Here is a 15,463-nt window from a genome sequence, read left to right on the forward strand (position 1 = left end):
ACATGCACAGAAAAAAGCACATTTTACACAGGGGCAATCCTAAGAATGTTAGAGAGAGTAGAAACAAGGACCAACCAATACTCCCTAAATGCTAAATGAAGGGCTCAACTTCAGAGGACTCATCCCAGACTCTTTTTTATTAAGTTGGAAAAACATTTCAGGGATATCAACTTGGCATTCCAGATGCTGAGCTGGTAAAAGCACAGCTTAGAAAGCAGGTATCATAATTTAATGTAGGCACCAAAAGTGTCTGCGCAGCTCTTCAGCCTGCCAACACCAAGGAGTACCCATAGGGTGGCAATTTCAGACAGAAAAGCAGATATCACTATTGCACTGTAATTAATTAGTTTAGTTCACTCTTCTCTATCGATTATAAAACAGGAAGACCAACACTTGATTCAAAACTAAAACACAAACAAAAACCCCCAAAACAACACAACACCAAAAGAACCCTCCAAAACAAAACAATCAAATAGCAAAGGATCTGCCTACTATCTTCCAATCAGGTTTGTAGGTTTTTCTGTCTGAAACTCTGGTCTGTGCTGGACAGCAAGTGAGATCAAAGTATCTCACAAGCTGTTCTGGCATCAAATTCATATTAATCCATGAATTTTGAAACCATTTATTTTCGCTTACAGATGGCTGAGGAAAAGGAAACCCAACACAAATGAACATACAAGTTCTCTGAAAAGATGAGAAAACTGTGACTAACAGTCTATATCTGAACCAAAGTAGAACTGTAGTTGCCAAAATCTTCCTGGCACCAACTCTCCCTACATTTAAGAGACAACTAAGCTGATGAAATAGTATTTCCTTTGGTGTACATGATGATGTTCCACATATCACAGAAAATATCTTTTCAGTACTTAATAGTTCAAGGAAAACTTATCACATGAGGTTATGCTGTTATGGATCTAGTGCTGGAATCTAGGAAAACCTGCTTATCTTGATCCACAAGCTCACAGAAAATACCTTCTGATATCTTAATTCAAAAGTATTTTTAGCCATGGGTGTTCTGCTACCAATAAATCAGGGTACATTTTGACAGGCACCTTGCTCTTGTACATCTGAAGTACAGCCTACACCTCACCTGGGTGGTTTTGTTGATATGCAATTGCAGGTGAATATCCTCGTGTCACCCCTAATAGCTGCAAGGTTAGAGAAAAACACACTAATAGAACATTCCTATTAATTAAGTGCTAGAATAGTATTTTCCCCTCTTAATTTAATATCTTTTAAGCTTCCAGCCATGACTGTTGTAAAGCAGCTGTGTTCTCCAGGGAGGCATCTGCATGCTGACCCAGTAGTCCAGTACTACATATGTCCCCTGATTAGGACTTTTTGAAGAGTTTGTGAACTATAAAGTTTGCTGCTTTGTTCCCAACAGTGTTATCTGTCCAGGAAAGGATACTACCACTTTTACAACCCCTGTTCTATTGAGCATTAGCAATAGAGATGGCATAAATAACAGAATAATCTACAAGCTGGTTCCACAGTCCTGCTCACTTACTCTCTAATTTCTTGTTTAAGCCAGTCAGGTAGTTAAAAGACAAAAAGGCATAAAATCAAGATGGTGGATTTGAGCAGTAATGTGAGCAGCTAGGCTTTCATATTGTTACAAACTCCAAGTATTTACTTACCGAACTACAGATAGAATTCACTTTATTGCCTTGATCTAGAAACAAAAGATCAAACTCCAATAGTACCTCTGTTATAGAGGCACAATGTTAAAAGCTACCAGTGCAACCTGTAGAGCAGATCTTCAAAATTCCTATGATCACACTCATGGCAAATGGTGGGAATGGCTCTTTTCCTAAGCCAGGAACAGTGAATGTTGTGAAGGTCAGCAGCAGGAAGCCCCTGCAAACCTCCATAGCTCCCACTGCCACACTGGCCATCTTGGATCAATCTGATTCATATTCTCTGAAACCCACCATGACTCTTCATTTATTCCTTCATTTCCTACCAAACAACACAGGCCAGAGTCCTGTTCTTGTATATGCCTGCAATTATCTTTGAACTACACATTGTTGTAAATGTGAACATTTCATTAATTTATGTAAATAGGACCTTGGCCAATGACTTGGCTGTTATTTATGAATGAATCATGCTGCTCTGAGTGGCTGGATATATTTAACTCTCATTAATTTGTTCAAAATAGCTACTAATGGGTTTCTTTAGCTCATGACTCTTGTAACAAAAGGCAAAAGGATAATTGGATTTGTGAGGGGAGGGCCTAGGTAACCCTTTCAGTTACTGATCAGTGACCACCTTCTAAACACACTGCAAGTTACTTCAAGTGATTTTAAGGCAGTAGCAGGTTAACAGCTCAAGACAAAAAATGCAGGCTTCAGTTGGCCTCAGCCAACAACACTGAACCATTTCTGGAAACTATTTGTTTTCACTTTCTTTTGAGTGAAAGGAATGCTGTTAAAATTGCAATTCTGAAAAAATTGGAGGATCTGAGCCCAAAATGAGAGTAGTAATATAAATAAGCTCAAATCTAGCAAGAGTTTGTTAGAGGGAGTAGCTAAATAGAGAAACTTTAAGAGAAACATGCCTCTCACCATGTATAGATCTGCTGGTTTTATGATTCAGAAATACTTTCCATTAAAAAAGGTTGCATACCTGGATGATTTTATTGTATACTTGGAGAAATTTACATGTGTAAAGTACTGCTGGAGTTTTTGTAGTATGTTGTGAAATCTGTTTTGCAGAAATATATTCTTTTTTACAACTAGAATCTCTTGCTAGCTGCTGTCAACATCATCAGACAGCTGCTGTTATCATCATCATCTTGTCTTTGACTGGAGGTTCTCTCATGCTCCTTTCTAGCTCTGCCATCTCTTTGCTGTACCACACAGACCCTTATTGCTTTTAATCTCAGGTCAGTAAGGTCTCAGTCTTCCACCCCCTCTTCCCAGCTGTCTGCAGCAGGCTCCAGCTCCCCTCCTTCAGAGGTGCCCTTGGAGGCTGTGCAAGCTTGGTGGCCTGTCTGCTGCAGAGCCAGATAACATCCATGTACTGGAAACACCTGCTTTTCCAATCTTGTACAATCTTGATCTAGATTTCAAGAACTCAGTGACTTAGTTTTTCATTCACAAGAGTCTGCACAGATCAGAGTTTCAACCCATTTTCCTTGTTGTCCAAGCAAATGTGCTACATTCTATCAACTATTTGTTGATATCGTTTGAAGTACTATTTATTCTGAATTAAAAAAAAAAAACAGCATTGATAAATGTTATTAGAGATATTAGCTTGCATTTCAGTTCACCAGTTGGGAGATCTCTGCTTTTAGACTTTTCCTGCACAAATACCAGAAACACTCCTATTGGAAAATATACTGCCATATTTGCTCAGAGTTTGTTGTTTTGGCAGACACCCCTGCCAGTATAACATTTTGACTAGAAATAACCATGGTAACAAATGCAGAAGGCTAACAAGCACAACGAGTTCAAAATTGTTTCAACTACCCCTGGCCTGGCCTACTTCTTGTATGTGCATCAAAAGTCCTTTTAGGATAACCACAGCTATTTAAATTATATTTTCTCAACTATTAGTAAATTAATGCTTCTTCCTTTCTGGGATTTAAAAGTAAGATGAGACCTCCTGGTAGGACTGAGAAGAATATTTAGAGCTTTTGCTTCCCACCCCTTTGGATGCTGGGAATGCTTAAAAGAGAGGAAACACTCCATGTGGATTTTGGTATACCAAAATTAAGAAGCTGTTTTGGCACTGAATACAGGAATGCAAAGTCTGTCTTGCATTTTGTCCTTCATTAATTAAATGTAATAGTTTTTCAAAGAAAAAATCTGTGTAAGTTTCCACTTGAAGTTTCCCATAGATGGTTCTTGTAGAAGCTGAGGGTTTGACTTAACCTAGTTTTGCATAAAACATAGTCTGTCTTAATCCCATATTTGCACTGGTGCCTTAAAGGGGCACATATGGATCTTGTGAAATCTGTCAGGAGAGAGATGTAGCAGCTCACAACAGTCTAAGGCCAGCCTGTGGCTTTCTAGCTGCATGTGACGCAGTAGAGAGTCAAGTATGGCTCTTGCACCAGGGCTGTATTACAGATGTCAGTGACTTCAGCTTTTTAGGTGTGAGGCAAATGAGGAGCCATTAGGGATTGCTGGAACCAGTGCTGCCTTGTGGGCTGCAGCTGTGTGCTCACCCGAGGGGAGTGCAATGCCCTCGAGTGCGATCACGCCTTCCTGCCAAGACCGCGGATCGCGCTCCCTCAGCTCACTGAGGTAGGCAGGTCTTGGCAAGCTCGTCTGGAGTGTCAGCCAAGCCCTGCTTCCTAAGAGCTCGGCTGTCTGGCCTCTCCAAATGTGACACTGGATTCATGCAATTAAAGCGCTGCAGTTTCTGTGGCCAGCGGCAGGGCAGGAGTGACCCATGGTGCCTCCCTTCCCAGCGCACTCTGACCGCCGAGGCAGGGCAGGCAGCACCAGCAAGGGCTCCTGCAGAGGAGCCTGGGCTGCTGCTTCAGTTCACACCGGTGGATCTAAGGCAGCAGGACCACCAGGACTGCCTTGCCTCTGGCCCACGGGAATTTCACACAAACAAGGATTTAAAAATTCTTCCAAACACCTCTTGTTCATAGGGCCCTAAGATGGAGCCCCTGTGCAAGCCCAGAGTGACGCTGGTCAGCTCTCACACACAGGCTGTTTACAAGAATTTGCAGACCATTCTATTCTATATCTATTTTATGTGGAAATTTGAATGATATTTTGACCATAATTTCTTTTATTCAAAGGGGCCTTGATCCCAGAAAGGGTTGAGCAAACACCATGAAAATTGATTCTGAATATTGGCAAGGAAAATAAAAGCAAATATAAAGACACTTAGAAAAGTACCTGACTTTTTAATATTTTTTTCTACCTAATCAGAAGCTGCTAAACAAGAAGTTTCCAGAAGACTCCAAAACATTAAGTCAAACTAATATGACTAAGCACCCTTACTTTGGTATTTATCTCAATTTCAAAATACTTCAATCACTTAGCACCTGAAAAGTAACCCAGCTACGAAACCCTGCCATACTGTGTAACTGCTCTTTGATGAAAATTACACCACACCTTATTAATCCCTTGCGGGGGCAGGGCGGGGGAAGAAAAAAAAGAAAGAAACCTCCTATAACTAAAGCCTGGAATGACTCGCAGCCAAACAGATGACACTTAAGCAAGTATGCTAAGTACAGTACACTTCACAGTTCATCTTGGTATTAGTAATACTTTTAAAAACTGAGTATTTTAAACTAGCATTTAGTACGTATGTCCACTACACAGCTCCAGGATTAATCTTCTCAAATACAAATTTCCCTGAATGGGCATCATGTTTTCCACGGTCTCATGACATTAATCAAACATCACTCCCTGCAAACTCCATACCTCCCAAATACAAGCCAGGTTTATGAGTCAGCTCCACACACTGTAATACGATCAAAGACAAATATGGCACTTCAAAAGCTCACTTGTGGAAATTTGACAGAAAAACCACCTAAAATAATTTTTCCAGATATTAGATATACTGAAAGCAATATGTTGTATCACAGACTGATTTTGCTGAGTATGCTTCAAAATTGAGCAGAGCTCAGAACTGCAGGCTATTAAGTATCTGTTGAATACAGATTTTTTTTTTTGCACAATATTCAAACATTCAACAGTTCAACACAGCAATCATAGGAAACAGATTATAAACAACACCAAAATATTACTAAAACCACTGATAGTGTAGTAGCTTATATAAATGCAAGTTGCATTTACATTACATTCCATCATGAAGAAGATTCTTGCCCTCAAAGTGATACAACCAATGTATTTCAATTTTAATATGCATTCTTAAGGGTTTAAGCTATTTTTTCTTTCTGTTGATATACCTTGCCTCTCTTTTGTTGCAAGGTTTCAACTTTCAAATGACTAAACTTATGACTGAATGCTGAATACATTGTCCTTACTATTATGTTACAGCACGTTACTTTTAGAAGTAGATTGGTGGTATGACTAAGAGAGCGGAGTTTGTTTTTCCATTCTATTCTCCAGTATATAGTCAAAATTCCCTTTCTGAGCAGGCATGCAAGGCAGCTTACACCAGTAATATTTGTGAAAAGCAAGCTCTAAAGTTAAAGAAACAACCATTCAGACTTTTAAAAGCATAACAATAGTTTCAAACATACTTTTCAAACATATAATTCATTCTGCTTAGTGGCATGTTTTGAAAAGCTACAGGCATGCTTCCAGATTTTTACCTCCTGTAAGTGCATGAATTTAGAAGCAATGCAAACTTCCTTTTACAAAGGAAGTTTTGAAATTACTAAACCAATACAACAGATTTTAAAGGTTTGTAGAAGTTTGTACTACTTGCTATTAGGAGAAATAGTCAAGTTACTGATGTTTTTGCCTTTTGCTGAAAAATTGAACCATGATATTCACAATCTAGTTTCCTCTTCATAGGTAATTCCTAAGGACATTAGTCATATATTCAGTGTACATAGTTACTCTATCATCTCTCTAGTTATTAAAGCAATCCAATAATGTTTTTCAGAGAGGCAAGTTTAATATTAATTGAACTCTTCTTGACCAAGCAAGCTGTGCAATATAGTAAAAGCTACCCTTTGCATGTACCACAAAGCAGAGATTTGCCAGAGCCCACAGTTATTAAACATGACACCAGCAATAACTGCTTTATAGTTTCACATGTAGCCATGCACTGGGGTAATCTCTCTGTGATCTGGATCATATGAGATAGCTAAGAAATTTTCAGGTAGTTTCTACATTAGGTGATCCTTTCATATTTCAGCTCGCAATACTTTTTATGCTACAGTAGCTCACACACCAGGATTTTTCCAATCTGACAGTTTCTCAGTGACAGTACAAACTCACAGGAGAATGCTCAGCCTTGTGAAGTGCTCCAGGAAGGTGCCAGCAGCCCCAGCACTGTCCTGCTGCAGTATCAAGATGCTGTACTGGGGCTAGCAGGAACCTCCACATCCTCCACAGTAACGGCCATGAGCATCACTAGGTTGGAAAGGGGTGTGTTGTCTAACCCATTTCATAAGAAGAAGGAAATTTATTATCGCAAAATCCAAAATATGCCATGGAAGTCCAAATTCTATATAATTAGCCAGTAGTAATTAATTTTCAAGCCAGAGGTTGCAGCAGACACTTCACACATTGGTTTAAGCTGCACTTACAGGATTTCACATTTTTCTTTTCTGTCGCTGGTTCCATGCTGCCTTCTGAAAATACTGCAGTTAAATTAAAAAAAAAAAAAAAAATTGAAAAATTGCATGGTCCCTTTTTCTTTCAGCTAAGCAAGTTTGTTCAGCTTTTTTTTCTTATTCAGTTAGGGATTAATTTTCAAGGACACATTTTTTTCTCTTTAGAGCCAAAAAGCAGAGGGGAAACATTAAGGGGAAATAGGAGGTACAGCCTATAGCTCCCTTCAGGGATTCCGTCTCTGAGACAGAAAGCAGAAAAGGGATAAGAATACATGGATTCTTCCTTCCTGATATTTCCTTTCTATTTCCCATAAGCAGTGGTTTTGTCTTTAGCTGGTAAAGGTAAGCAACAGAGTAAGAAAAATTTGACCAATACCAAGACTACAATGTCTCTTTACTGTCTTTTCAGGTGCTTTTCTTATTCCCTACATCCTCTTCTTAATCATTGCTGGAATGCCCCTGTTCTATATGGAATTAGCACTGGGACAATATAACCGAGAAGGGGCTGCCACTGTTTGGAAAATCTGTCCAGTTTTCAAAGGTAAGTGTTCCTCTGCTCCCCTGAACAGCACCTGAGGGTGCCACACAAGTGTGATCACAAACAATGTAAAGATCTCTCATCTTTCACAGACAAGGTGGTATTTGGTGACCTTTCCCCAACCCTTGAAGTCAGAAGTTTTTGTGTTATCAAAGGTGAAACACAACATGGGAAAAGTCACAGAAATCATTTCAGGGTGATTGCTGGCTGAGTGAAACAGAGAGCAATGAGCAGGAGCAGCTCAGCCCTGCCCTCCCTTTTCCCTGTGTACTGGGGTTTGGGAGGAACTGGGAATCTCAGGGTGGAGTGGGGTGGTTTGCCAATCCAAACGTTGGAAATACCAAATCCCATCCAGGTAAATTCAGCCCTGTCTTCCCCATTGACTAAGGTAACCACTACTCCATTCAGGGCGTGGAGCTTTCTCTGAAGAAGCCAACATACCACAGTGCCTACAACAGTAAAATGGAGTTGTGAAGACTGTAGGTTTGGCCACTAGACTTATAACAGCACAGGAGTTTTCTGTGGTTTCTCTGTACCTCAGTTTTCCTGCCTGTGAAGTGGGAGCAATGATTCTGATAGTCTTTGTAAAATGTCTTTCAGATACAGCAATGAAAAACACTTATTAAAATCTGGACATTATTACTATTGAGTGTTTACCACTAGGATTAACTCTCCAGCATCACTGAATAAAAGCTGTGGAGTGTTGTTTGTGCACAGCATCATTTTGCAAGGAAAAATATGTTGGGTGTTTGGCTTTGATCAGGAAACAATGTGTAAAAGAAGCCATATGTGTTCTGTACATGAAACAAGTATTTGTTAATGAACCTAAAGAAATTTTTAAGCATTCCTTGCCAGTAAAAAATGTAAGTTCCTTTGTATATATACTAGGCTGCATCTAAAATCTCATGCAAAAGTCTTTTCAACAGAGACATACCTGAAATTAAACCAGGCAAGTTCAGCTGACCTTAGAACCTTAAAATTCAGATCATGTTCATCCTGGGACTGACAAAAGCTGAGGAGCTTAACAATAGCAATCCAGACTTGATGGATCTGCTGCTTGGATATAGGTTACACTAAGTAAATGTTAGTCTTCTTTCTCAAAATACAGCTTTCCTCTTCAAGCAGTCTAGTGCCACATAGTAAGAAAAGTGGAGGGGTTTTTTTTCTACCAGTTAAACCCGAAACTCACAGCAAAATTAGTGGTATAACAGAAAATAAGTAAGCGAGCTAATAAAACAATGTGCCTCAAAATTTTAAAATTAATTCATATAGATTTACCTAGCCTTTCTATAATCCTGTCATGGGAGACAAAATTCATCCCAGCACCCAGGAACCTGAATACCCTTGCTCAATAAAAATTCCTGTTGGTATTATTTATATACCTTTGGATGACAATGAGGATTTTGAAAACCTAAATGCAAAAAATTAGACCTTCAGGATCTCAAAGCATTTGAGCCAAATACCACTGTGCTCAGAGGTATTCTGTGTTGACTTCAGGATTGAAAAGATTATGAGAAAGGAAAATAGAACTTATTTCATGTACATTCTTGTTGACATTCCAGCTGTGTTTTTAAGCTGACATTTTCAAGGTGGACTAAACATACATTACTGATGATTTTAAAGTTTCTTATTACAAGAATATAGAAGAGTTATTGATTCTCAAAAAGTAATAAGTATTGAGACATTTACACTTTGGTATAAACTCAGTACATTTAAAGTTTTGACTAAAACCTCTGATAACATGCAAACACATTTTACTGCTAGTGCTTTAGAGTTGTTTCTGGGACAACTCAGATCTCTCACTCAAAGGAAAAGTACACAGTCTACACAAATTCATAACAGCTTCTCTAAATGAACAGCACTATAGTTCTAATTTTAGCTATGAATATTATTGCTATGAACTCTAAGCACTCTACTTTTAATGAGATGCTATCATAACACATGCAATTACAAATATACCCTGTAACCTTTGTAACATAGTCTGTTTTCATCTCTGCATTTTTTTCCAGAGTCTATTTTAGACTGTGGGTGGTGCAGCATTACTTTTAATAAAACCTAGAAACATAAGAGCAAATTCATTCCTGAACATTCTTAAGATCACAGAGAAGAGCTATTTAAAACACATTTGATCCAGTATTTTTTAATCTTGACATTAAACATCTTGCGTCCTCCTGGACCGGAGGAATTTCAGGAACACTTTTTTAAACAACAATCATTTAATTTTAGTCTTTTGTATATTATCCATACTTAGTGTTTTAGCATTCACCTTAACACTTAAGAATTATTCTTTTTGGGGTTTCCTCCCTCCTCTCCATTCTATTGATCATGGTGTATCACTAGAGTTTGAGTCTTCAAGTACAAGATTCATTTAAGCACCAAGGATTTGAAAATACTGTTTCATCTTTACTTTCACAATTTTTCCCCATTATTAGGGATGAGAAAACTGGTTTACAGATTAAAAGCCTCCTGCAGAGCGAAGAGTAACGTTTGTACTGTTTTGTACTGCAGCAGTCTTTGAGCTGACAGCTCTTTCAGGGTCAGAATCTGTTCTTTATGCAAATTTTAAACCTGGATTAATACTCACAGTGGGTGCTACTTCCTTCCTTTATAAAGAAATAATAAAGCTAATAATCTCCAACTGCTAGGCCTCTGATGCAAAACATTAAACTGAAGCAAACTAGAAGTAAAGGTTTGCACTTAGTTGCTGTTACAGTACCCACTGTGACAGTGATGACATTCATAAAATAACTGTACTCCCTACCTTTTATATACAGTACATACAACTTTGAGGAAAGATTCAGAGAACAAAGCTGCACACGGAGTAAGAATGATTGAAGTCAATGTAAAGCAAGATTCCTGAGCAGCTTCCTCTCAAACTGTTGGAAAATGTCCATTTTCATGAGGAGAATGTGCACTTTCTTGGGTGCTTTTGCTAAAGAGACCCTCCAGCCACACTTTATGATATGCAAAAATACAAAGCCAAAAGAGAACGCTTACACTCTGAATTCTGTAATCCTGGAGAGACAGAAAAAGGGGATGAATGTCACACACAGTTTAGCCCCAACCCAAGAGTCACCAAGTTTTACTGGCATTCCCAAAACCACCTGGAGACATTGGTGGAACAGCACAGACTCTTTCATGCATGATTTGGAGCCAGTTCCATGCTGATGGAAGCCAATCTAGAGAGCAGTAATGGGAAAGAAACAAGAGAGGGATCAGTGTCTGTTCCAAACTAATTCAGGGTGGGAACATGTGGCATAGGGAAACTTCATTTAAGTGTCAAGCTTTACTTTTCCAAGAGAAGTTGCCAAGGTCCCTGACGTCATGAAGATGAAGTGAGTTTCGCTCCTAACATGGGCTTGCAATCTTCTGCATTGGAAGCAAATCAGCAATTGAGTTGTACAAGGACAAATTTTGACATTGCACTGCTTAATTTCTTTTTCTGACAGACAACTGGATTTGATAAAAGCCAGTCATTTTCCAGAAGCATTTCTGTAATTTTTTGTTTAGAGGTCAGGTACATTGTATCCGCATATGTGTATGCAAATGTCAAAAATTCCTTTTTATTGATGTGAAGACCTAAAATGCATTTACAATCATGTATCATTGAATTTAACTCCAGTGTTTGTGTATGCTGTTGCATGTCAAGTGCAATGTGTAATCTAGTTTTCCTTTGTCTTTAGGTGTAGGCTATGCAGTGATACTCATAGCTCTTTACGTGGGTTTCTACTACAACGTTATCATAGCTTGGTCTCTGTATTATCTATTTTCATCATTCACATTTGAGCTCCCTTGGACAAACTGCCACAACAGCTGGAACAGCCCAAACTGTACAGATCCAAAACTCTTCAATGCATCAGTGCTTGGCAATGGTACTAAATACTCCAAGTACAAGCTCACTCCTGCAGCTGAATTTTATGAGTAAGTGTTGACCTAACTTCACTATTTATTCAAAATTCTGTGTTTAAGGGAGTTTCCTCTTGAAGGTAAAATAGTTTCTATCCAGCCTCTAGAACAAGCATCAGAAGACTAAGGTTAAAGTGGAGCTGTAATGTTGGTCTGTATGCCTGGGTGACTGACTTTTGCCTCTGTGATATTTGGTTTCTCCTGTGCTAATGCAGTGCTTGCTACTGAGCAAAATGGAATTGGACAAGACACAAATGTTCTCTATGTGCCACTTTTGCTTGCACCAGCTTTGCTAGGGCAAGGAAACACAGCTATATTCTGACAGAGGTGACTGCATGTCAAACTGAGATGAGTTTAAGACTTTAAAATAATCATTTGTTCACAAATTTAGACTGCTGCTCCACTCAAAATTTCAGAGCAACAGCAGACCTCTGTTTGTTCCACTGCTTCAATAGTTCAATGAAGTGAGATAAAACACTGATCAGGAGGAAAGAACCAGGTTACAGAAAAACAGGGTTTTACCAATGCCTAAGCAAAAGAGTGCTCTGCAACACGGGCTGAGACAGACAAAGGCAGGCTTAAATCAAACAGCTGGAATCAAACCCCAAATGGTATATAAATTAACAACTGAACTATAAAACAAAGATACCTATGTCTGTATAAATATTTTCATTATGGACTTATAGGGGAAATGGGATTTGATCAGGAGAAATGGGATGAGCATCAAACTATTGAATCAGCTGTTTAATTAATCTGAATAATGAATCAATTAATATTTCTGTGTTTGGAGTAGAAAGATACCAGGGCACACACCTGCTAAGCAGTTAGTCCAACCTTGTAGAAACAAAGGGAAAACACTGTTACCATAAATAACCAGTAGGGATTTTGGGGTCTCTGTTTATAGCTCTTTAACATTTGTGGCTGCTGTTTCTCCTCTGAAGACAGCACAGTGAAAGATCAGTAGTGATACACAAACTGCTGGCAGGGGTTTGGGTAAACGAAACTCAGTGCTTTGAAAACAAGATGGGGGCTTGAGTTCAAAGGAGCTTACTGAAATGGCAAATAATGACAGCTGTGAAATCTACTGCCCTTACAATAGAAGACTTAAATCTTAGCAAAGTAAAGTGCAATCTCTGCCTTCTTGCTTTGCCTTTTTATGATTTAAAATGGTTCTCAACAACTTTTGCTATCACATCATGCTTGGGTAATGATTTTGACTTTGTAGTGGGTGAAGCTGAAGTAGAATCAATTCATGATGTTTTGATTTAGTTCCACTGATCTGGGGAACAACTGAATTAATGATTGTACACTGAAACTTGAAATATTATGGACCTTTCCTCATTCTGAATGAGATTCAAGGTGCAGTGTTCAGAAGGTAAGAACAGAAAGGGAATTTGACATTTCATCATGCTTTAATCCCTGAATTTTGCAGCTGTAATTAGGTCACTAGGCCCTGTACTTATTCATGACTAGAGTACATTGCAAAAATGAGAAGGATAACCACTTAACTAAAACACTCTACAACATCTGTTTTCCCAGCTGTAAAAACATGCAATCACAAGGGGCATTATATTCACTTATCCAGTATTTGGATGAGCTCATTGCGTCCAGCTGTACAGCTCAGGTGTCAACCCAAACTTGTACAAAGTCTCAGTGTATTAAGATCCAACCTATAAATGAAATCAGAAAACAGTTTCTTTCTTATATCAAATAACCCAATTCATGCTTATGCTCTTCTTACAACAAGGAGAGTTGAATCTTTTGATTATAAAGTTTCATATTTTGTGCCAGAGTCACAAAAAGAAATTGGAAGTGATACAGCTTAAACTTGGTTCTCTAGGTTGTGTAGTTAGATCAGAACACTCACACAAAGTTTTGGCCTCTGGTAGGCAGGTTGAGGGGGAAGCAGGGAGACCAGAAACACCAAACATTTATTTTGCAGTTGCTGAGTGGCTGAAAAGAGGTACTTCCAAGACAGGACTCAAGCAGAGAGCTAGTATGATTATTCTGAAAAGACACAGACACTTCTTTTTGGGATATAATTTCTTCACACTAAGATGGCCTGACCAAGAATTTAGAGTTGATTATTTCCTAAAGCTCTGTAGCTGCCAGAGCTGACTGCCTCTATCTCCACCAGCACAGGAATAAACTGTAGGAGGAAGTGGGAGTGCTGTGATGTGACAGTTCATCAAATACTACAAGAAAGGTACCTCAAATTCAGCAGAAATATGCTGGTTGTCAGTACTTATATTGAGTGAGAAAAGGGAAAACTTGTAATCTAGGCCAAATCTATCAGCTGTCCAGTATCTGGGAGGAAAAGCAGAAATAAACCTCTAAGCCTCAGACTAGGAAGAAATAATTTCAAGTTGCAAATTCCATGCCAAGGCAATGGCAGGAGAACCTTGAAGAACATATTTGGGTTTGTTTTCAAGCTTCAAGAGCTGGGCAGTACTTAAGGTTGAAGTGCTTCTACACTGAGGAGTGTAGAAGAGTTTTTTAATAAGTTTCATTTTACTAAGTCTGGTTTCAGTTGTAGAGGGCTAATTCAGGCCGAGGTGCCACTGATGTCATGGGACAGCTTTTTACTACAGGAAGGAATGGGACCTCTGCAATACTTCATTAGGGATGCTTCAAATCAACTATAAAGTATTTGTATACTGTAAACTTGGCAAAGCACGCTAAAATCTAATATCAGCTGGTGCCTTTCTGCTAAGTAATAGCCAGACATAAAAGAAATCCAGTTAGGAATAAAATGTCAACTCCACATTTCTTTAGGGACACACATTACTTTAATTCCTTCCCTCTTCAGTGGTTTGGAATTAAACACAGAAAATGAAAAGAGCCTTCTATCCTTTCCACACATGTTAAAATAATTCAATATGAGCCTTTCTCTTTTTTAGAAGAACAGAAGTACATCACAAATAAAGTTTCCCATCTACTTCATATTGCTCCTATTTAAATACTTTATCAGAACACAGGCATATTTTATATTTGTTCTCTCCACTCTTGTGTCCGGGAAAAGTCTGTTACCATATTGCTTTCATTTATGCTGATGATTAAGAAATGCCAGTTAGGAGGAACAAAAGCACTAATCTTCTCACAAGGTACTGTGCCTGCAAAAAATCACAATCGGCTGTAGAAACAAGTCTTGGCAATTTAAAAAAAAAAAAAACAGTGAAAATATCAACAAACATTGGGCTACAGCTATTTCCCTCTGACAGTACTTTTTCTCAGGGCTGTAAATCCATTCTTCCTGCACGAGAAATTTCACAGGGAAATTTCCATGCCAGATTCAGTAAAGGAAACTCACAGAATTCACAAGTCTGCCCAGCTGTGAACAATTACAAAAACCTACCTAAGATCAAGGAATAAACCCAAGATTCACTCACAGCAGTCTACATTTGTCATATTTATGAACATCATGTTTATAAAATTTATGAATGCGTGAACCAAGAACATCCTGTAAAAAAAACCCTCACCCTATACAACAAAGGTTACTTTTCTAGCATAGATTTATGCTTTTGGGTACAAGTCTTAACTGGAAATGCCACCCCAGGCAAAGGCTCCACATGGTTCAGTCTGACAGCAAATGGAGTGACCAATGCTGTGGACCCCAAAGATGCAGGAACCCATCCTCATTAAACAATTGGGAAGCAACTTCTCCCAAAAGAGAATACACCACTTCAAAAGTCAGCACAAGCTATTCTGCCTATAATTCTGCCCACATTTATAATGTAAATGCTTACAAATTCTGCCTATAAATGCTTATAAAAACTTAATCAGTCTGCAAGAACTAA

The 15,463-nt window shown here is 38.6% G+C and overlaps 1 protein-coding gene across 1 annotated transcript in view; it reads left to right on the forward strand.

Annotated features, from left to right (window-relative positions):
* SLC6A2 (solute carrier family 6 member 2) overlaps positions 1-15,463 on the forward strand; it is a 58,825-nt gene that overhangs the window by 13,633 nt on the left and 29,729 nt on the right. Inside the window, exons 2-3 of the mRNA XM_021555023.3 lie at positions 7,632-7,763; positions 11,444-11,681. Of these exons, the coding sequence (XP_021410698.2) occupies positions 7,632-7,763; positions 11,444-11,681 (370 nt within the window). The remainder of the gene's footprint in view (positions 1-7,631; positions 7,764-11,443; positions 11,682-15,463) is intronic.

This window comes from Lonchura striata, chromosome 13 (genome assembly GCF_046129695.1).
Source record: "Lonchura striata isolate bLonStr1 chromosome 13, bLonStr1.mat, whole genome shotgun sequence".
Taxonomy (NCBI): Eukaryota; Metazoa; Chordata; class Aves; order Passeriformes; family Estrildidae; genus Lonchura; species Lonchura striata.